General features: G+C 42.9%; 1 protein-coding gene across 4 annotated transcripts in view; it reads left to right on the forward strand.

The window, feature by feature from the left end:
• The first annotated feature begins 1,671 nt into the window (after positions 1 to 1,671).
• kif20ba (kinesin family member 20Ba) overlaps positions 1,672 to 21,820 on the forward strand; it is a 31,944-nt gene continuing 11,795 nt past the window's right edge. For all 4 annotated transcript variants that reach the window (XM_046368477.1, XM_046368479.1, XM_046368478.1 and 1 more), the window contains exons 1-25: positions 1,672 to 1,757; positions 2,120 to 2,318; positions 4,008 to 4,115; positions 4,224 to 4,362; positions 4,654 to 4,838; positions 4,947 to 4,989; positions 5,918 to 6,127; positions 6,313 to 6,424; positions 6,548 to 6,619; positions 6,746 to 6,892; positions 7,143 to 7,557; positions 7,854 to 7,993; positions 8,371 to 8,494; positions 8,786 to 8,987; positions 9,802 to 9,863; positions 10,018 to 10,116; positions 10,388 to 10,541; positions 11,166 to 11,826; positions 12,164 to 12,302; positions 13,403 to 13,525; positions 13,593 to 13,641; positions 16,376 to 16,501; positions 18,271 to 18,401; positions 18,749 to 18,904; positions 19,298 to 19,474. In XM_046368477.1, coding sequence (XP_046224433.1) covers positions 2,121 to 2,318; positions 4,008 to 4,115; positions 4,224 to 4,362; positions 4,654 to 4,838; positions 4,947 to 4,989; positions 5,918 to 6,127; positions 6,313 to 6,424; positions 6,548 to 6,619; positions 6,746 to 6,892; positions 7,143 to 7,557; positions 7,854 to 7,993; positions 8,371 to 8,494; positions 8,786 to 8,987; positions 9,802 to 9,863; positions 10,018 to 10,116; positions 10,388 to 10,541; positions 11,166 to 11,826; positions 12,164 to 12,302; positions 13,403 to 13,525; positions 13,593 to 13,641; positions 16,376 to 16,501; positions 18,271 to 18,401; positions 18,749 to 18,904; positions 19,298 to 19,474 — 3,972 coding nt within the window. In that variant the 5' untranslated portion in view covers positions 1,672 to 1,757; position 2,120. The remainder of the gene's footprint in view (positions 1,758 to 2,119; positions 2,319 to 4,007; positions 4,116 to 4,223; positions 4,363 to 4,653; positions 4,839 to 4,946; positions 4,990 to 5,917; positions 6,128 to 6,312; positions 6,425 to 6,547; positions 6,620 to 6,745; positions 6,893 to 7,142; positions 7,558 to 7,853; positions 7,994 to 8,370; positions 8,495 to 8,785; positions 8,988 to 9,801; positions 9,864 to 10,017; positions 10,117 to 10,387; positions 10,542 to 11,165; positions 11,827 to 12,163; positions 12,303 to 13,402; positions 13,526 to 13,592; positions 13,642 to 16,375; positions 16,502 to 18,270; positions 18,402 to 18,748; positions 18,905 to 19,297; positions 19,475 to 21,820) is intronic.

Raw genomic sequence — 21,820 nt, forward strand, 5'->3', positions numbered from 1 at the left:
AAAAAAAAGAAGTGTCCTCTCACTGTCAACTGCGTTTATTTTCATTAAAGTTAACGTGTAAATATTTGTATGAACATAACAAGATTCAACAACTGAGACAAAACTGAACAAGTTCCACAGACTAACAGAAATGGAATAATGTGTCCCTGAACAAAGGGGGGGAGGGTCAAAACCAAAAGTAACAGTCAGTATCTGGTGTGGCCACCAGCTGCATTAAGTACTGCAGTGCATCTCCTCCTCGTGGACTGCATCAGATTTGACAGTTCTTGCTGTGAGATGTTACCCAACTCTTCCACCAAGGCACCTGCAAGTTCCCAAACATTTCTGGGGGGAATGGCCCTAGCCCTCACCCTCTGATCCATCTGGTCCCAGATGTGCTCAATTGGATTGAAATCCGGGCTCTTCGCTGGCCATGGCAGAACACTGACATTCCTGTCTTGCAGGAAATCACGCACAGAACGAGCAGTATGGCTGGTGGCATTGTCATGCTGGAGGGTCATGTCAGGATGAGCCTGCAGGAAGGTTACCACATGAGGGAGGAGGATGTCTTCCCTGCAACCCACAGAATTGAGATTGTCTGCAATGACAACAACAAGCTCAGTCCGATGATGCTGTGACACACCGCCCCAGACCATGACGGACCCTCCACCTCCAAATCGATCCCGCTCCAGAGTACAGGCCTCAGTATAACGCTCATTCCATCGACGATATATGTGAATCCAGCCATCACCTCTGGTGAGACAAAACCGCAACTCTTCAGTGAATTGCACTTTTTGCCAGTCCTGTCTGGTCCAGCAACCGTGGGTTTGTGCCCATAGGCGACGTTGTTGCCGGTGATGTCTGGTGAGGACCTGCCTTTCAACAGGTCTATAAGCCCTCAGTCCAGCCTCTCTCAGCCTATTGCAGACAGTCTGAGCACTGATGGAGGGATTGTGCATTCCTGGTGTAACTCTGGCAGTTGTTGTTGCCATCCTGTACCTGTCCCGCAGGTGTGATGTTCGGATGTACCGATCCTGTGCAGGTGTGGTTACATTTGGTCTGTCACTGCGAGGACGATCAGCTGTCCGGCCTGTCTCCCTGTAGCTCTGTCTAAGGCGTTTCACAGTACATACATTGCAATTTATTGCTCTGGCCACATCTGCAGTCCTCATGCATCCTTGCTGCATGTGCCAAAGGCACATTAACACAGATGATCAGGGACCCTGAGCATCTTTCATTTGGTGTTTTTCAAGGTCAGTAGAAAGGCCTCTTTAGAGTCCTAAGTTTTCATAATTGTGACCTCAATTGCCTACCGTCTGTAAGCTGTTAGTGTCTTAATGACCGTTCCACAGGTGCATGTTCCTTAATTGTTTATGGTTCATTGAACAAGCATGGGAAACAGTGTTTAAACCCTTTACAATGAAGATCTGTGAAGTTATTTGGATTTTTACAAATTATCTTTGAAAGACAGGGTCCTGAAAGAGGGACATTTTATTTTATGCTGCGTTTAGTAGTTATTGAATTCCAGCGCGTGTAGTGGTTCCTTTCGATACCCCCACTTTTCCTGAGAGATGCGCTGAGAGATGACATTTCAGTGGGTGGCAGCATAGAGACTGAGGGATGACGTCACTTTATTCGCCCCAATGAACTCTTCCGGTAAAAAAATAAATAAATAATCCCTCTCTCCCGATTGGTCGAATTTAAAAATAAAACCGGGACAGTTTGGGTTGAAGAAGGATTTTTGATGCGATCAATATTTTGGGAATCCGTTCTCTCACGTAAGTAGAAAATAAAAAGCCTGATGTCAATTACATTTTTTAATTGTATTTTTATCATTCAGACAGAGTAGCGTTATGCATGTTTCTTTATTCTGTTAGCGTTGCCATCTTCTGGATGTTGGTTTAGCCAAATTGACTTTGTCTCTTCCTCTCTCTGTTTTAGCTCATGTTAGCTGTAACACAGAGCTGTCAGTGCACATACCAAACAGTTTAAATTAATGCCAATATTTTTCTACTACCAACGCCACATGTTTTATTGTGCTGTTTATTAGCATTAGTGTTGTGATCTGCTTAGTTCCATGTGGGTGGTGCGCTTGCTGAACATTTAACTGTCTCTCTCCCACAACATTTATTTGACACAGGATGATGGAATCGTGTTTTTACAACAAATTGGAAAGCGTGGAGCGGGAAGTTAACTTCGACGACTTGAAGAAAAACCTATTTTCTGAGTTTAATTCCATAGACTCCCAGGAGTCTTGCCTTGAAGAGCATGAACACTTGCAGGTGTACCTTCGCATTCGACCATTCACAACAACTGAGAGTGAAAATGGCGAATCGCAGGTAATTGAACTCAACACACACAACCCTTTAGCTTGAAATCCAGGCAGGGGTGTATTCATTAACCTTAGCACACAGAATAATCGATCATTTATAGATCGTGCCAAACACTTCGCAGGCTATTCGGAATGGCGATGGTTTACATATCGGGATTTAAATCGATAGTTGCATATCGGGATTTAAATCGATAGTTGCATATCGGGATTTAAATCGATAGTTGCATATCGGGATTTAAATCGATAGTTGCATATCGGGATTTAAATCGATAGTTGCATATCGGGATATACATTTTTACATGTATCGTTTTTACTGTCGCAATATTATGTTTGCGCTATTTGGCTGTACCAGCACCAAAACTCCAGTAATTCCCTTCATAGCTTGTTCTCCATATTTTTAAATAGGGAGCCAATTTGTTTTCAGCGCTAATTTCCATTACGGATCAAAATGTGTTTCCTGATTGCTCTCTCTCTTGTCCCTCTGCAGTAGACATATGGCGAGCAATATGTTTGGAACAGCAAAACGAAATACACATTGAAACGTGAGAATTGTAATACATATCCTATTGGCACCAAGTGTCATGATAATATATCTTCAGGTCCCTGACAATTCCCAGCCCTCGTGGAAACCATACAATTAAAATGAACTACGACTTCCGTTTAAGAACCCAACAGCTGAGACAAACTGGGCAAGTTCATGTTGAAGAGTGTTTGAAATATATATCTGTTGCAAAATGTTTTTCGGCGTAATGAGTACACCCCGGTTTGTCACATAAACCATCTATATTGACCAAAAATATAAACGCAACATGCAATAATTTCAAAGATTTTACTTAGTTAAAGTTTATATAAGGAAATCTGTCAATTTGAAATGAATTCATTAGCCCGACTCTATGGATTTCACATGATTGCAAGTGGCCACCATGGGTGGGAATAGACTAACCCACTGGGGAGCCAGCCCAGCCAATCAGAATATTATTTTTCCAGCCCAGCCAATCAGAATATTATTTTTCCAGAGCTTTATTACAGACAGGAATACTCTGCAGCACCCTCCTCAGATGATCCTGCAGGTGAGGAAGACCGATGTGTCGGTCCTGGGTTGGCGTGGTTAAACATGGTCTGCAGTTGTGAGGCCGGTTGGCCATACTGCCAAATTCCCTTAAAATGACATTGGAGACGGCTTATGGTAGAGAAATAAACTAATTCTCTGGCAACAACTCTGGTGGACATTCCCTGCAGTCATCATGCACACTCCCTCAACTTGAGACGTCTGTGGCGTTGTGACAAAACCGCACATTTTTAGCGGCCTTTTATTGTCCCCAGCACAAGGTGCATCTGTAATGATCATGCTGTTTTAATCAGCTTCTTGATAATCCAACCACCTGACAGGTGTGGCATTTTAATCAGCTTCTTGATAATCCAGCCACCTGACAGGTGTGGCATGGGTGAAATGCTCACTAACAGGGATATAAACAAATTAGTGCTCTATTTGAGAGTTTTTTTAAAATGTGTATGGAAAATGTCTGCCGTCTTTTATTTCAGCTCATGAAACATGGGACCAACATTTTTGTTGAATATAGATAGCCGTTACCTCACCACCGCGCGCACACTTCCCGATTTTTACAATAGACTTGGAAACATAATAACTGTTGAGCTTTGACTATGACTTGCTGTCTTTTCCCTGTACACATCCAAGGACTGCGTTTCCATCGAGCTCCCGGACACTGTCCTCCTGAAGGCTCCAAGGACTTCGCTCTCAGCACGGCTCCATGACAAATCGGCTCAACGGTTTCAATTCTCACAGGTCAGTCAGCAGGGTTTGTTGGAGACACCCATGACTCTTTTGCTAGGAACCAAAAAAAAAAAAAATGAAGGTTCTTCCTACATTATTGTTTTTTTTTGTTGTCCTCAGGTCTTAGGGCCAGAAACCACTCAGAGGGAGATGTTTGACAGCACAGTGAGAGGCCTCGTCAAGGAGGTTCTGGAAGGAGGAAATTCTCTCGTGTTTACGTATGGAGTTACCAATGCGGGGAAGACATTCACTTTTCTAGGTTTGATTTCTTGATTATTTGCAGAGTTGGACAGATGCAAAATGATGTGTTGATGTAATATCCAACTCCAACCTGAATTAACACAGATTCACTGTTAGGATTTTCACATTGCTGATATTCTATGTTCAGACTTAAATCCTCTGATGGTGCTTCTAGGTTTCTATCGCAATCAAAAACCTGTTGTCGGTATGAGCTGATAATGCTCTTTATGGTGAACACCTGCTAACAAACCACTGAGACAAAGAGATTGAGAAATGAAGAGATCCTCAACACCTGTTGGGTTTTTTTTAGGTCCAGAGGCCAATGGAGGGATCCTCCCCAGGTCTTTGAATGTCATCTTCAACAGCATTGAGGGCCGTGTTTACGACCAGATGACTATCAAGCCACAGCGATGCAGAGAGTTCATCAGACTGACTAAAGACCAGCAGAGGGAAGAGGCCACTAACAAGAGAAATCTCTTCAGGCTCATCAAGGAGGTACTGGGTTGGTTCATTGACCTGATAAAAGCCATTGCATTACTCAGCAGGTTCTTTGTTTCTAGTCATGTATATTAAATTATGTCCCTTATTGCTCTTCTCCCATAGAGTGATAACCAGAAAAGCTTCACCAACAAGACAACCTTGGAAGGCAAGGAAATGTATTCTTTTATATACCATTCAGCAGATGCTTTTTATCCAAAGCGACTTAGTCAAGAGTTCATACATTTTTACATATTTTTTGTTTTTATTTCACCTTTATTTAACCAGGTAGGCTAGTTGAAAACAAGTTCTCATTTACAACTGCGACCTGGCCAGTTGGTCGGTCCTGGGAATTGAACCCACTATCCTGGCATTGCAGGGTTCTACTTTGTGATAATTTTACTCTAACATGCGCCTAAATATTTTGCTATGAAATCTGTATTTTTATTTAGCACTAGTGCTAAAGGATTCTAACTTTATTACTTCCAAATATTTTTCATTGTGATCCTACATTTCTTTATGCACTCCTATGTTTATCAACTTGGTCGCATACTGGCTCCTTTAAAAAAAAAAAAAGGTTGCTGTAGAGACCCCTGCGTTGTGAACACCAAGCTCCCGGTGTAGGGTGCAGTCTTTCGGCTGGGACGTTAAACTGGTTTCCTGACTTCCTGGGGTCATTAAAAGATCCCATGGCACTTATCATATGAGTAGGGAGGGGTGTTAACCCCTGGTGTCCTGTCTAAATTCCCAATCTGTCCATCAAACCATTACGGTCAACTAATAATCCCCAGTTTACAATTGGCTCATTCACCCTCCCTCCTCTCCCCTGTAACTATTCCCCAGGTCGTTGCTGTAAATGAGAATGAGTTCTCAGTCAACTTACCTGGTAAAATAACAGAAAAATAAATAATTGACATGAGACCAAATGATTTATGTTATCGTTCCATGTAGTCCTGACCTGCATTTAGACATGATTGTCACATCCCACATGTCCATCTCTCCGGTACTTTGGCGTATCATTAGCCATTTACAATGGCCTTCTATCCAACCAGAGGTTTGTAACAGGTTAACACCACCACCACCTGTTTCTCTGACAGGGTCCACACTAAATGACATCGAGGGGACTGTGACAGAACAACGTTTCAGTCTGGTTGTTGAAGCACACACCAAGTTCTCTGTCTGGGTGTCCTTCTGCGAAATCTACAACGAGAACATTCACGACCTGCTGGAGCCCGTTCCGATCGGAGCCCAGAAGAGAACCACGCTGCGGCTGTCGCAGGATGTCAAAGGCAACTCCTTTGTAAAAGGTAACGGCTGCAGATTGTGTACTTTTTTTAAATATATGTTTTTTTATTTATCCAGTGAGACTTAGTCAGGTGTGTGTTTGACGTCCGGGTGGTCCCAGGAATCGAACCCACAATCTTGTCGTTGTAAGCACCACGCTCTACCGACTGAACTGGAGATGACCAAATGTTCCTGCGTGTAATTTCAGATCTGAAGTGGATGCAAGTGAACAACGCGGAGGAAGCCTACAAGGTGATGAAGCTAGGAAAGAAGAACCAGAGCTTCGCCAGCACAAAGCTCAACCTCCTCTCGAGCCGGAGGTGATTATTAAGCACGTCAATCATTCCCTTTTTTTGGGGGGGGGCTGGTAATAACTTGCATGAGCGGAGTTCACACAGTAGCTTGACCGCTGTGCTCTTATAGAAATCTGTTCCTATGCTCAGCCACAGCATATTTTCTGTTCGTATCCTGCGGCTGGAAGATGCTAGGATTCCTCGTGTTAACTCTATCAGCGAGTAAGTGAAATTGATTTTTTTATTTTATTCATTTGGACAAAAACAATATCCTTAGAAGACCTATGCAGTATGTGTGTGTGTGTGTGTGTGTGTGTGTGTATTAAGGCAGGGTTTGTTTATGTTCAGGCTGTCCTTGTGTGACCTGGCTGGGTCTGAGAGGTGCGCTAAAACTCAGAATAAAGGGGAGCGTTTGAAAGAGGCTGGAAACATCAACACTTCCCTGATGACACTGGGCAAGTGCATCAACACGTTACGGCAAAGCCAGCAATCCAAGTGAGCCTTGAATGTCTGCTTTCAGAAAATATTTGATGGTTATGCAAATATACATTTTACAAAGTGGGGGGGGGGGTTTACAAATCTGTAGCTTGGAATTGTTGATGTTCTGACCTGATGAGGACCACAGTGGAAATAAGTCAAACTTCTTATTCTGCCAGTCATGTTTTTCGGTGTACTGGATGTATAGATCATATTATTATTTTTTTTTTTTACTGACAAATGTTATCAATCAAACCCTTGTTGCTAGGCTACCACAGCACGTCCCCTTCAGGGAGAGCAAGCTGACCCACTACCTACAGGGCTTCTTCTGTGGCCGGGGCAAAGCCTGCATGATAGTCAACATCAACCAGTGTGCCTCCATGTACGATGAGACGCTCAACGTGCTGAAGTTCTCCGCCGTGGCTCAGAAGGTGGTGGTGCTGACCACCAAGACCGTCCCCCACCTCGCCACCAAGAGGTCTGCCCGGGAACTGTCCATGATCATCAACAACGCAGACAGGAAGTACCTGTTGGGTCAGAAGAGAAGGAGCTCCCTGGTTGGCTGGGAGACCAGTCTGGAGGACGTGCAGGAGCATGACGACACTGAAGAGGAGAGCGTGATGGAGACCATGCAGAAAGTGGACGATGATGAAAAGGTTCTCATCAATAAAGACACTTATGAGGTAAGTCTCTCCCCCCAACTACTTCTGTGGCTATTTTTAGTTGATTCTTACACAGAAATTCCAATTGGCTCACCAATGCTAAAAGAAAACTACATTTCCAGGCCCTGATTTGATTGAGACAGTAAGATTTAGCCCTGCTAATAGTAAATGGACCAGAGTTTCGCCCATCGGGTGAAATGGTCAACTCTGGGGCCCTAATTAATGTCAATTTAATCTCCAGTTAACCAAGAACTAAAGTGTCACGTAATTCTCAATGACATCTGTCCACAAGAGGTAAATGTCTGTCAACCCTTCAGAGCCAGCTCCTCCAGTTGACGGCTCTCCGGGAACAGCTCCAGAAAGAGAGGTCTGAAAACATTGCTTTGGAATCCCGGATCCGTGACGAGGTCACCAAGGAGTTCTCGGAGTTCTTCTCTGAAATGCAGACCGGTTACAAGTGAGTCCTTCTGTGCCTCGTTTCAATCATTTATTTTTGTTTGAGTGTTTTTCTACCAACTGAGGTACTCAACACTTTACATAGTAGCTTTTTAAGGGTAGATGTTTTTTAAATATCTTTTGATACATAACTGAACAAGATCTAGCTATAATATTTGGGGTGGCAGTTAGCCTAGTGGTTAGTGTTGGACTTGTACCTGAGCTGACAAGGTACAAATCTGTCGTTCAGCCCCTGAACAAGGCAGTTAACCCACTGTTCCTAGACCAGTTAACCCACTGTTCCTTGGCCGTCATTGAAAATAAGAATTTATTCTTAACTGACTTGCCTAGTTAAATAAAGGTCAAAAAAATATATCTATCTATCTCTCTGTCTTACAGGGATCGTCTGGCCGAAGAGGAGAAGAATGTCGAGGAGAGAGCAGAGAAGCGTCTAGAGATCCTGAGAAATCTTGTGAACATTAACACCAGTCAAGAGGAGTTGGACAGAGTAGAGCGAGCCACAGTAATGCATCCTGCTTAATGTTGGACATGAACAGTGTCAACCTTCATGATGTAGCCATGTCTCTCGTCCTTTACCTTGCTGTTCAAACTGCGGTGACAAAAGAGAACCTAACTCGTCTTTTCTTAGTAGTGCTGTCTTTGCTGATGGCTACATTATTGAGGAATAATGTATTCACTATGAGAGCGATATGTGCTTGTCTCACCTAGCTATCTTAAGATGAATGCACAAATTGTAAGTGTCTCTGGATAATAGCATCTCCAAAATGACTCAAATATGTCTTCTCTGCTGCAGGAGGACAGCTCGCCATTGGGAGAGATGTTTGACTCCATGTGCAGTGACCTGGCGGGCATAAAGAAGGCGGCTTTGGAGGCCAAGACGTGTCTGGTGGTCACCCAACCCAGTGGCGAAACCATCTCCAATCTGGAAAAGAGAGTGGACGATCTCTCGGCGCTGTTGAACCAAGCCCGGGAGCAGCTCACTGTCAAAACCAATGGTAGCCAACTGATAACCAGTTGCCTCGTTTTAAAAATGTTTTATTTGATCTTTTTATAGCCCAGTGTTTCTTCATTGTGGTCGTCGGGACCCACAAGGGATCACATAAAAAATGTTTGCCCAAGCATTACACCTATTTACAATAAAGCCGTGTTCACAGCCAAGTGGGACGGTTGTATTTATCACATACAACTTGGGGTTGTATGAAATCCACTTGAATGGCCGCTCCAACTGGTAACACCTAGTGGGGAAACTATGATTCATCCCAGATCTCTGTCTTCTCACACTTGCTGACCTCTGACATCACCTACTAAGAAAATTACCTTGGTAACAGCATTTTTAAATGCAACAACAAAACATTTTTTTTTTTAATGTAAAAAGTTAGCTGCTTTGAAACTAATTTGTTTATAAACATGATCGGTGTACTTTAAGTTGATGGTTGACGCAGCTTGTTGGCCATTTTAGCCAATCGGCTTTCAACAAGTTCAGATCATTACCCACTTTCCCACTTGGTTAAGAACGCACCGTAAGCAAAGGCTTGAACAGTTGAATATTTGAATCTGGTGTGTAATGCTAAGGCAGGAACTAAAATGGGACACCCCTTTTGTTTCCCCTGGGAACAGGATTATGAAACACAGGTGTAGCCTATCCCTTTCACATACGCTTTAGCTCTTTCAGCAATCACCTGTTAATCACCTGTCTTCACTATCCATCAACTACTGCTCCGGATGGGTTTGACTAATCCCATAACAGTGGCTGTGATGGAATGCACACAATGTTTCCCTTCTGTTGAGTAGTCTTCTGTTCCATTTCAGAACTAGAACATTGTTGCAAACAAGCGCGGCAATCGAACGAACAGCTTGAAGAGGCTAGAAAGGTATTGTGCAATTTTGTTTTTGGTTCTTTTCCAGCAATGGGGACTTATTGTTCTGGGTTGTCTGTTCTACATAAAACCAAATTCCGCTCGGGTTTTAGTTCACGGTTAACAGACTAGTTCTGACAGACTTTTTTTTTTTTCTCTCTCTTTTTAGACTCTTGATTCTCAGGAGCTGAAATTCTCCCACTTCCTGGAGATGTGTCACGAGAAGGATGAGATGATTACCACGCTTCAGAACACCGTAGACCAACAGGTCCAAGCCACCATCAAGAATATATGTAGATGTTTTTTAAAGTGGCGCTTAGATCTGACTAGCTAATGGACATCCGCCTGTTTCATACTTAGTATTTGTCCTTTACATCTCCCATTTATACTGAACTGGTGCCTATTTCCCATCCTTATATCACATTATAAATGTTCATATCCAGAATGTCATTTTTTCAATTTTGAATATACATTTTTTTTATTCCAGCTTGAGTAGGCCATGCTTGACCTCTAACATTTGTTGGGTTTTTCTTTGACAGAAGGCTACATTTGACGACATCAAAAATGAGATCCTGCAACTGAAGAGCAGCTGCTCTTGCTCCAGAGGGGAGAGGCCCAGCTCTCGCGCAGAGAGCCGCAAACGGCTGGTGGACCTCCAGGCCAACCTGGAGGACCAGCCCCCCAGCAAGAAAGGTACAGGGTGGGCTCCGAGCACTGCCGGGAAGCCCCTCCCACCGTTTGTTGGGGTGAGAGCAGGGTGTAGAGGGAACACAGCCAAAAGTCGCAAAAACATCCGTTTAAAGAGGCGACTGTCTGCGCTCAAGAACTAATGCTGCCCAAAGTCTCAGACACAGGAGCATTTTTCATCATGTATCCATGTTTGTGTTCCCCATTTCTGGCTTGATGATTTTTAAGTGGTTGTATTCCATATGATTTTGATTATGAATAAAGTTTTTGTTGTTGCTGTGCTCAGATATTTTCCAGACGTTGGATAGCATTGGTAGGACTTATTGTTGTCTCATTGGTGGAGAGACACCACTTCATATCCTGGGAAATGGTCTTCACTGACCAAACACTCACTATATTGACATGGTTATTAAAAGACTGATTTTTTTTCACATTGTTTGCTGACCAAAATGCAGTTTTGATATTTAACAAACTGTTCTAATCTCAATCCACTGGCTAATGCTTAAGGAGCTCACTAAATTTAGTTTTGACACTGTGCATCATGTCAGCATAAACTAAAATCCCCACCATAACTCAGAAGCTTTGCATCACCTTCAAAGATAATTCAACAAGTGTCCATGTCTTTGTTAGGGTCCCTGGGGAGAGGCGAGGAGATGGACAGATTACGCAGGGAGCTGGTGGAGGTACAAAAGGACAGTGGGCTTCTCCGAGACAAGCTGACAGAACAGAAAAGAGAATTCCCAAAGACTCTAGTAGAGGAGAGTGAGAAAAGGCCCCTGCAGAAAAAGGGTCTGGGAGAGAAACTGACCCAACAGCAGATCTCAGAACAGCAGCTGGAGGTGCTAAAAGAAAAACTGGCCCCACAGGAACTCAACTTGGAGCAGCTCAGGGCAGAAATGGAGGAGGCAAAAGCCATGGCCCACATCGACAGCGAGAACTCTGTTGCTGAGGTCGTGACCTTGAAGGGAAAGATGGCTGCACTGAAGGAGAAGCAGTGCACCCACCAAACTGAGAGGGAGGCGGTCGTAACCGTGTCCCAGTCGTATAACGACGAGCTCATGTCCCAAACGGAGAGAGTGGCAGAGTTGGAGAAGATGCTGTTTGAGAAGGAGGCGCAGGTGTCAGGCCTGCAGAGGAGCCTGAGGGAGGTACGGGAGGATGAGGAGACCGCTACGGTACAGGACGCTCGTAAGAGGGAGGTGGAGAGGAGGTGGGAGTTGCTGGCTGTGGCTGAAGAGGCCATCACTCAGAAGAACGCTGAGCTGGAGAGGAGAGAGCAGGTCATCACCAGGTTAGTGGGCTGGCTGGTACCTTTCACTCTGGCTACTGGGGAGGCCTACGTGCCAATCCCAAATCATAACCTACGCCCTATGCACGTGTGGCAATCCGAGAGGATTTGATTGGTATAAGCAATATGGTGAAACATCTGCCTAGCCTATCAGGGAGCAAGGTGTAGCTATTACAAGACTGATTATGCTTGTCCTCTCATATCTCCACGAGTGCGTAGTGCACAGGGGACGATTTGGGATTGGCCTAAATGGTTCTTCCTTTCCCCTGCTCCTCTTTACTGGTAAAACCTCTCTAATGTAGCTGCTGTTTGAGTTTACCTCTCGTGTTGATGACCACAGATTGAAGGAGACGGCTAAACTTGACTCCGACAAAGTGAAGAGTTTGAGCCTGGACCTTGAGAGGAAAGACGATGACGTTTCTGATCTCAAAGAGAAGCTGTCCGACTCTAAAAAACAGATACAGCAAGTTCAAATAGAGGTAAAAGCTGATTTGATCTTTATTTATGCAACCGATACTATCATAGTAGGTCCATAATTACGATCACTAATGACATCAATCACTATTCAAAACGTATGAATCACTATAACCTATGAACCACTATACTAACTTATCTCTCCCTATAATAACATATGGATCACTATAATAACATATGGATCACTATAATAATGTATGGATCACTATAATAACATATGGATCACTATAATAACATATGGATCACTATAATAACGTATGGATCACTATAATAACGTATGGATCACTATACTAAAGTATGGATCACTATACTAATGTATGGATCACTATACTAAAGTATGGATCACTATACTAATGTATGGATCACTATACTAACGTATGGGTCGCTATACTAACGTATGGGTCGCTATACTAACGTATGGGTCGCTATACTAACGTATGGATCGCTATAATAACGTATGGGTCGCTATAATAACGTATGGGTCGCTATACTAACGTATGGGTCGCTATACTAACGTATGGATCGCTATAATAACGTATGGATCGCTATACTAACGTATGGATCGCTATAATAACGTATGGGTCGCTATAATAACGTATGGGTCGCTATAATAACGTATGGGTCGCTATACTAACGTATGGATCGCTATAATAACGTATGGATCACTATAATAACGTATGGATCACTATAATAACGTATGGATCACTATAATAACGTATGGGTCACTATAATAACGCATGGATCACTATAATAACGTATGGATCACTATTAATAACGTATGAATCACTATTAATAACGTATGGATCACTATAATAACGTATGGATCACTATAATAACGTATGGATCACTATAATAACGTATGGGTCACTATAATAACGCATGGATCACTATTAATAACGTATGAATCACTATTAATAATGTATGAATCACTATTAATGTTTCAATCACTATTAATAAACGTATGGATCACTATTAATGTTTCAATCACTATTAATAACGTATGAATCACTAATGTATGAATCACTATTAATAACGTATGAATCACTATTAATAACGTATGAATCACTATTAATAACATATCGCCCCTTTTGTTTTCCTACCCAAGATCATCTCCATGCGAGAAGAGGCGAAATCTCTCAAATTTAAACTGCAGGACTTGGAGAAAGTGAAGAAACGGCAGCAGGCAGACTTGGCTAATAAAGACAGGACCATACAGCAACTGAAAACGGTATGTTGTTTAAATCTCGGTTGTTTTACTGTTGACCGGAGTTTGATCTGTCTCTTTCTCTTTCCAGGAACAGTCTGCTGACGAGAACCTCAAGCTCAATCCCAACGCCTGTAAAGGTACATAAAGCCTGTTGATCCATACTGTTCTACTCTGTATTTCTGTGTGCCATACATGGGCTGTGTTCTTGCCAACTACTTAGTAAAATGACATACTGTGTATTTATTGTCCAACATACTCTTTGGAACACACTGTTTAGTTCAAATGTATGCAGTAAGCAACAAATATCAACATACTAGACTCCCCCCATACTGAGAATGTGTAATCTAATACTAGACTCCCCCATACTGAGAATGTGTAATCTAATACTAGACTCCCCCATACTGAGAATATATAATCTAATACTAGACTCCCCCATACTGAGAATGTGTCATCTAATATTAGACTCCCCCCATAATGAGAATGTGTAATCTAATACTAGACTCCCCCCATACTGAGAATGTGTAATCTAATACTAGACTCCCCCCATAATGAGAATGTGTAATCTAATACTAGACTCCCCCATACTGAGAATGTGTCATCTAATATTAGACTCCCCCCATAATGAGAATGTGTAATCTAATACTAGACTCCCCCATACTGAGAATATATAATCTAATACTAGACTCCCCCATACTGAGAATGTGTAATCTAATACTAGACTCCCCCATAATGAGAATATATAATCTAATACTAGACTCCCCCAGAATGTGTCATCTAATACTAGACTCCCCATACTGAGAGACTCCCCCATAATGAGAATGTAATCTAATACTAGACTCCCCCATACTGAGAATGTGTCATCTAATACTAGACTCCCCCCCATAATGAGAATGTGTAATCTAATACTAGACTCCCCCATAATGAGAATGTTCTAATACTAGACTCCCCCCTACTGAGAATGTGTAATCTAATACTAGACTCCCCCATAATGAGAATGTGTAATCTAATACTAGACTCCCCCCATACTGAGAATGTGTAATCTAATACTAGACTCCCCCATAATGAGAATGTGTAATCTAATACTAGACTCCCCCATACTGAGAATGTATAATCTAATACTAGACTCCCCTACTGAGAATGTGTAATCAATACTAATCCCCCCATACTGAGAATTCTAATCAAGATGAAACTGAGAATGTGTAATTTTAGACTCCCCCAAATGAGAATTCTAAAAAAATATTCTCCCCCATACTTTTTCTAATACTAGACTCCCCAAAAATGGCTAATACTAGACTCCCCCATACTGAGAATGTGTAATCTAATACTAGACTCCCCCCATACTGAGAATGTGTAATCTAATACTAGACTCCCCCATACTGAGAATATATAATCTAATACTAGACTCCCCCATACTGAGAATATATAATCTAATACTAGACTCCCCATACTGAGAATGTGTAATCTAATACTAGACTCCCCCATACTGAGAATGTGTAATCTAATACTAACTCCCCCATACTGAGAATGTGTAATCTAATACTAGACTCCCCCATACTGAGAATGTCCTAATAATCATGGAGTTGAATGCTGTAATCTTCTCTCCCCTGTCCTGTAATCTAATACATGGACTCCCCCATACTGAGAATGTGTAATCTTACTAGACTCCCCCATAATGTCCTAATAATCATAATGTATAATCTTACTAGGCTCCCCTAATGTATAATCTAATACTGACTCCCCCATAATGTAAATCAATGGAGTTGGGCTCCCCCATACTGAGAATGTGTAATCTAATGTCCTATAAATCTAATACTAGAGTTACTGAGAATGTGTAATCTAATACTAGTCTCAAACATACTGAGAATATATGATCGAATACTAGTCTCAAACATACTGAGAATATATAATCGAATACTAGTCTCCCCCATACTGAGAATGTTTAATCCTGTAATCATGGAGTTGGGCTCTGATCATCAGCTGTTGACACACGTGGGTTTTATGATGATCTCCTTTCAATAGAATGCAGGGAATTCTACAAGATGAAAAGATGAATTTTCTAAATATCATTCTATAAAAAATATTCTTATTTTTTTTCTCACAAATCCAAAATGGCTACTGTTTAGAACGCAAATAAGGGTATTGGGACAGGACCATAGTGCTGACATTACCATATGCTCTTAGACTGGCTTCTCTCTGTCCTGTAATCATGGAGTTGGGCTGCTCTTCTCTCTGTCCTGTAATCATGGAGTTGGGCTGCTCTTCTCTCTGTCCTGTAATCATGGAGTTGGGCTTCTCTGCTCTCTGTCCTGTAATCATGGAGTTGGGCTGCTCTTCTCTCTGTCCTGTAATCATGGAGTTGGGCTGCTCTTCTCTCTGTCCTGTAATCATGGAGTTGGGCTGCTCTTCTCTCTGTCCTGTAATCATGGAGTTGGGCTTCTCTTCTCTCTGTCCTGTAATCATGGAGTTGGGCTGCTCGTCTCTCTGTCCTGTAATCATGGAGTTGGGCTTCTCTTCTCTCTGTCCTGTAATCATGGAGTTGGGCTGCTCGTCTCTCTGTCCTGTAATCATGGAGTTGGGCTGCTCTTCTCTCTGTCCTGTAATCATGGAGTTGGGCTTCTCTTCTCTCTGTCCTGTAATCATGGAGTTGGGCTGCTCTTCTCTCTGTCCTGTAATTATGGAGTTGGGCTGCTCTTGTCTATTTTTAATTTAAATGTAACCTTTATTTAACCAGGCAAGTCAGCTAAGAATAAATTCTTATTTATTTAGTGACGCCTCTTGCATTGAGATGCAGTGCCTTAGACCGCTGCGTCACTCAGGAGACATAAAATGTATCTCTGTCTTGTATTCATGGGGTTCATTGTGCTTCCCCAGACCTTCAGGCTAAGGAGCGTATGATGGAGGACATGCGTCTGGCTCTGATTGAACAGGAGGATACCCAGACCCAACAGGAGCAGGTGTTAGAGGCCAAACTGGATGAGATTGACGCCCTCATTGAAGGTGGGATTATTTCAAGAGGTAGTTTTCCATGATGGTGTATATTTGGTGTTTTAAGTTTATTTATTGGTTTGCTTTTCATAGCCGATCATTCAGAGTTAGAGACAGTAGGTGCGTTAGAGAGTCCAAAACAGCAGGGACGGGACAAGGAAGCACATCCTGTGAACAGGTCAGGGTTCCACAGCCGCAGGAAGAACAATTGAAACTGGAGCAGCATCATGACCAGGTGGACTGGGGACAGCAATGAGTCATCCGGCCAGGTAGTCCTGAGGCATGGTCCTAGGTGTGTGTGTGTGTGTGTGTGTGTGTGTGTGTGTGTGTGTGTGTGTGTGTGTGTGTGTGTGTGTGTGTGTGTGTGTGTGTGTGTGTGTGTGTGTGTGTGTGTGTGTGTGTGTGTGTGTGTGTGTGTGTGTGTGTGTGTGTGTGTGTGTGTGTGTGTGTGAGACTAAAACGGAACCTTGAGGAACACTGAAATTTACAGTTGATTTGTCATAACCAGGCCAGAACATGTCCGTGTAGACCAATTTGGGTTTCCAATCTCTCCAAAAGAATGTGGTGATTGATGGTATCAAAAGCATCACTAAGGTCTAGGAGCACGAGGACAGATGCAGAGCCTTGGTTTGACGCCATTAAAGGGTCATTTACCACCTTCACGAGTGCAGTCTCAGTGCTATGATGGTGTCTGCTGCTGAAAAACATCCCCACAGCATGATGCTGCCACCACCATGCTTCACCGGAGGGAGGGTGCCAGGTTTCCGCCAGACGTGATGCTTGGCATTCAGATCAAAGAGTTTCATCAGACCAGAGATTCTTGTTTTTCATGGTCTGAGTCCTTTAGGTGCTTTTTGGCAAATTCCAAGTGGGCTGTCATGTGCCTTTTACTGAGGAGTGAATTCCATCTGACCACTCTTCCATAAAGGCCTGATTGGTGGAGTGCTGCAGAGATGGTTGTCCTTCTGGCAGGTTCTCCCATCTCCACAGAGGAACTCTGGAGCTCTGTCAGAGTGACCACTGTGTTCTTGGGGACCTTCAATGCTGCAGAAATGGTTTGCTACCTTTCCCCAAATCTTGCTCTGACATGCACTGTCAACTGTGGGACCTTATATAGACAGGTGTGTGCCTTTCCAAAACATGTCCAATCAATAGAATTTACCACAGGTGGACTCCAATCACAGTTGTAGAAACACCTCAAGGACGATCAATGGAAACAGGATGCACCTGAGCTCAATTTCGAGTCTCATAGCAAAGGGTCTGAATACTTATGTAAATAAAGCATTCCTGTTTTTTTGTTTTTTTAAAATGAATTTGCAAAAAAATCGAAACCGTTTTTCGGTTTGTCATGATGGGGTATTGTGTGTAGATTGATGAGGAACATTTTTTAAAATTTAATCCATTTTAGAATTAAGGCTGTAATGTAACAAAATGTGGAAAAGGGGGAAGGGGTCTGAATACTTTTCCAATGCACCTAACCCTAACCCTAACCCTAACCCTATATATATATATGCGCGTGTAAATGTATTTGAAATACTCTAAATAATATTTGACCCCAGATCTGAATACTGTCCACGCTGGTTTCGACTGAGATTGACGTTGTCTTGAATGGATTGGGGCTGTTCTCACAGCTAAAGGAAGGGGTGCAACTCAATATTAGGAAGGTGTTCCTAATGTTCGTATACTCAGTATATACAAAACATAGAATGGTAAGTACAACTGAACATGGTGATAGTACTCAAGTGGTCTTGTTTTTTTTTTGTCCCCCCCCCCCCCAACAGAGGTGGATAAACTGAAAGGACTGTTACGCTACCAAGACAGTGGGAAAGACACTGGAGCCCTGAGAGACAGCCAATCGGACGAGGCCAAGCTAGCCATACAGGAAGCAGTTCAGGCTCAAGTGACCTTGAAGGTGGACATCTCAATATGTGACTCACCACCTGGATTTGGTCTTATGTAGCAACATTTGAAATAGTGTTTAAAAAAATATATATATATATATATATTACATTGGATAAAAGTAGAGATTCAGAGCTACAAAATGGTACATCATAAACTGAGGAACAACGAAAAAGTAATTCTGCTTTGAAAGATTAACTTCACTCTCCTATGAAGTCGCGACATACGCCTAGTTTCCTGAAACGGGTCACACATGTAGTTGTTGTTAGTGTGTATTTTCTCAGTTTATTTTTTTAATCTTGGATTAGTCAGTACGTGTAAGTGTACTTCCAAGTATAAGTAATCATGTGTGTTTTCTAGCTGTGTACTGAGAAACACCAAGCTGACAAGAGGAAGTGGCTCGAAGAGAAGACTGTTCTGATCCGGCTGGCCAAGGAGGCCGAGGATAAGAGGAACCAGGAGATGAGGAAGTTTGCAGACGGCCGCAAGCGTCACGCCAAGCAGCAAGCCCAAGTGGTAAAACAACCCCCCCCCCCCCCCCCTGTTGACCCCCTGATTCAACTAATCATCAAGCCCAAGTGGTAACCCCCCCCCCCGGGGGGACCCCCAGCCGTTCCACGTATGAACTAATTCCACAGTTATCAAACCTGATTCAACTAATCATCAAGCCCTTTACAAGGTGAATCAGGTGAGCCAGTTCAACAACATTGTGAAACGTCTGGGGATCCCCTAGGAGAGGTTTTCCTTGGAATAAAAGCTACAATACCCTCTACAGACAGAGCCTACAAAGGCTGCATTTACACAGATCAGATCTTTAATAATTGGTTTAAAGATAATTGGTTTAAAAGGTCAGAGTTGGGCTGCCTGTGTAAAACGCAGCCTAAGAAACCACTGCCTGTTGCCCTGTAGGAAGGTCTGGTGGCCCAGCTCAGTGAGAAGGAGCAGGACCTAGTGAAGTGGAGGAAAGAGAGGGACTCCCTGGTGACCGCTCTGGAGGTCCAGCTAACCAAACTTCTCTCCAGCAACGCAGACAAGGATGAACAGATAGCCAGTCTCCGCTGCCACGCCTCCTCTCAGCCAGCAGAGGTCAGTTCAAACACGCGTCGGACTGTTTAGTCGGTTGGGACTTGTCAGACTATTCTCCTTTGGAACAAATGAGCTCTGTCAACTCCCCCAGTCCCAAAACCCCAACAGAAATGGGCTTTTCATTTATCTGACTGTCATTTATCTCCATGTCCAGCCCTTATGTTAAGTGTTGTTTTCAGGGCTACAAGTAGAACACATAACTTAACAAACCGTTGCCTTCATGTTTAAAAAAATAAATAAAAATCAAATCAAATGTATTTATAAAGCCCTTCGTACATCGGCTGATGTCTCAAAGTGCTGTACAGAAACCCAGTCTAAAACCCCAAACAGAGAGACAAAGAGAGAATTAGAGAGAGCATACTTCAATTCACACAGGACACCGGATAAGACGGGAGAAGTACTCCAGATATAACAGACTACCCTCCCCCGAGATAAATAACAGACTGACCCTAGCCCCCCCCCGCACATAAACTACTGCAGCATAAATACTGGAGGCTGAGACAGGAGGGGTCAGGAGACACTAACACTACAGACTGACCCTGCAGCATAAACTACTGGCATAAATACTGGCTGAGACAGGAGGGGTCAGGAGACACTGTGGCCCCATCCGATGAGACAGGGCCAAACAGGAAGGATATAACAGACTGACCCTAGCCCCATAATTGCAGAATAAATACTGGAGGCTGAGACAGGAGCGATCAGGAGACACTGTGGCCCCATAATTTAAAAATGTAATTAAAAAATGACTGCCAAAGCAGAATACCTGATCAAATGTATTTGTATTTATGGGGGTCAAACAAAATTAAGGCAGTTTTAAAAACATTTACAATACATAACAGATTTCACAAAATATTAAGTGTGTGCCCTCAGTCTACTACCACATATCTATAACACCATATTCATGTGTGTATAGTGCATATGTTATCTTGTGTTTGTGTGTCATTTAATATTTTCTACATTGTAAACCTTTTGACTGGTACTGTATGTGGCAGGGTCTAGTGTACAGACTGCTACTGTACATTATCAAGCATTTCACAAGTTATCCAGATACTGACTGTTAGCACTTGGTGGTCTACAGCAGCTTCCCACCAGAATGGGCTTTAGGTGAGGCAGAGGAACCTGTAGCCAACATCACTTCAACAGTATTTAATATGAATGCTGTAAATACAAAAGTTGTTTTCTCACTGGGAAATGAATATCCAATACAGGAAGTTGGTGGCACCTTAACTGGGGACGATGGGCTCTTGTTAACGGCTGGAGCCGGAATCTGTGGAATGGTATCGAACAGACGGTTTCCATGGTTACCACGTGTTCCATTCCATTCACTCTATTCCAGCCATTATTATGAGCCGTCCCTCCCCTCAGCAGCCTCCACTGATATCCAACTAGTCAGTGACAACTGTGTGGAGTTTGGAGTCTTTGGCAGTGTGAAGTTATAACAGCATAATAGACATTCTGTCCTGGGGATTTCTTATGGATAGTCTATGTGTAGCTTGTGAGCGTCGTAAGAGATAATCACGTTACATGTGTTTTATGAGACTTTCAGCTTCTCATTGTAGTGTTCAATACTTTGTAGCTCTAACCATTCGGACTCTACAGACGTTTTTGTAAAAAAAATCAAATAGACCCCGACCCCCTTTGCGGGATCTGCCGTTGTGGCAAACACCGCTCGGCCCTGTTAATCACACCGATGCAGAGGAAAGACACAAATCCAATGTTTTTAATCCAGAACGCATGATGTTTAGAAGGGGTTAGAAGACACGCCAGCGTTACGGTTGGAATCGTTGGGTTAGGGTTGGGTGCAGGGTTCTTGGTCATTTTAATTATTTGTATTTTTGCACTTAACCTTATTGAAAGATGTTGCACTTATTTTATGCGGGTTGAAATGCGCTCTACAAATGAATTATTTTTTACATTATTACCATCAATTATTTTTGAATTTGAAAGAAAAAAGAGACAAACTCTGTATAGGGTCACTGTTCACTTTCAGTGACCTTTTGTGGTACTGTAGCATGATAAAAACACCATGTTGATAGGTAGCACTGTTGTACCCCCCCCCCCAGGGGGACCATGTTGATAGATAGCATTATTGGTCCCCTGTTTCCTCACTGTTGTATCCCCCCCCAGAGGGAACATGTTGATAGATAGCATTATTGGTCCCCTGTTTCCTCACTGTTGTATTCTCCCCCAGGGGAACATGGTGATAGATAGCATTATTGGTCCCCTGTTTCCTCACTGTTGTATCCCCCCCCCCCCCAGGGACCATTGTGATAGATAGCATTATTGGCCCCCTGTTTCCCTACTGTTGTATCCCCCCCCAGAGGGACCATGGTGATAGATAGCATT

The sequence above is a fragment of the Oncorhynchus gorbuscha genome, linkage group LG11 (assembly GCF_021184085.1).
Source record: "Oncorhynchus gorbuscha isolate QuinsamMale2020 ecotype Even-year linkage group LG11, OgorEven_v1.0, whole genome shotgun sequence".
Lineage (NCBI taxonomy): Eukaryota > Metazoa > Chordata > Actinopteri > Salmoniformes > Salmonidae > Oncorhynchus > Oncorhynchus gorbuscha.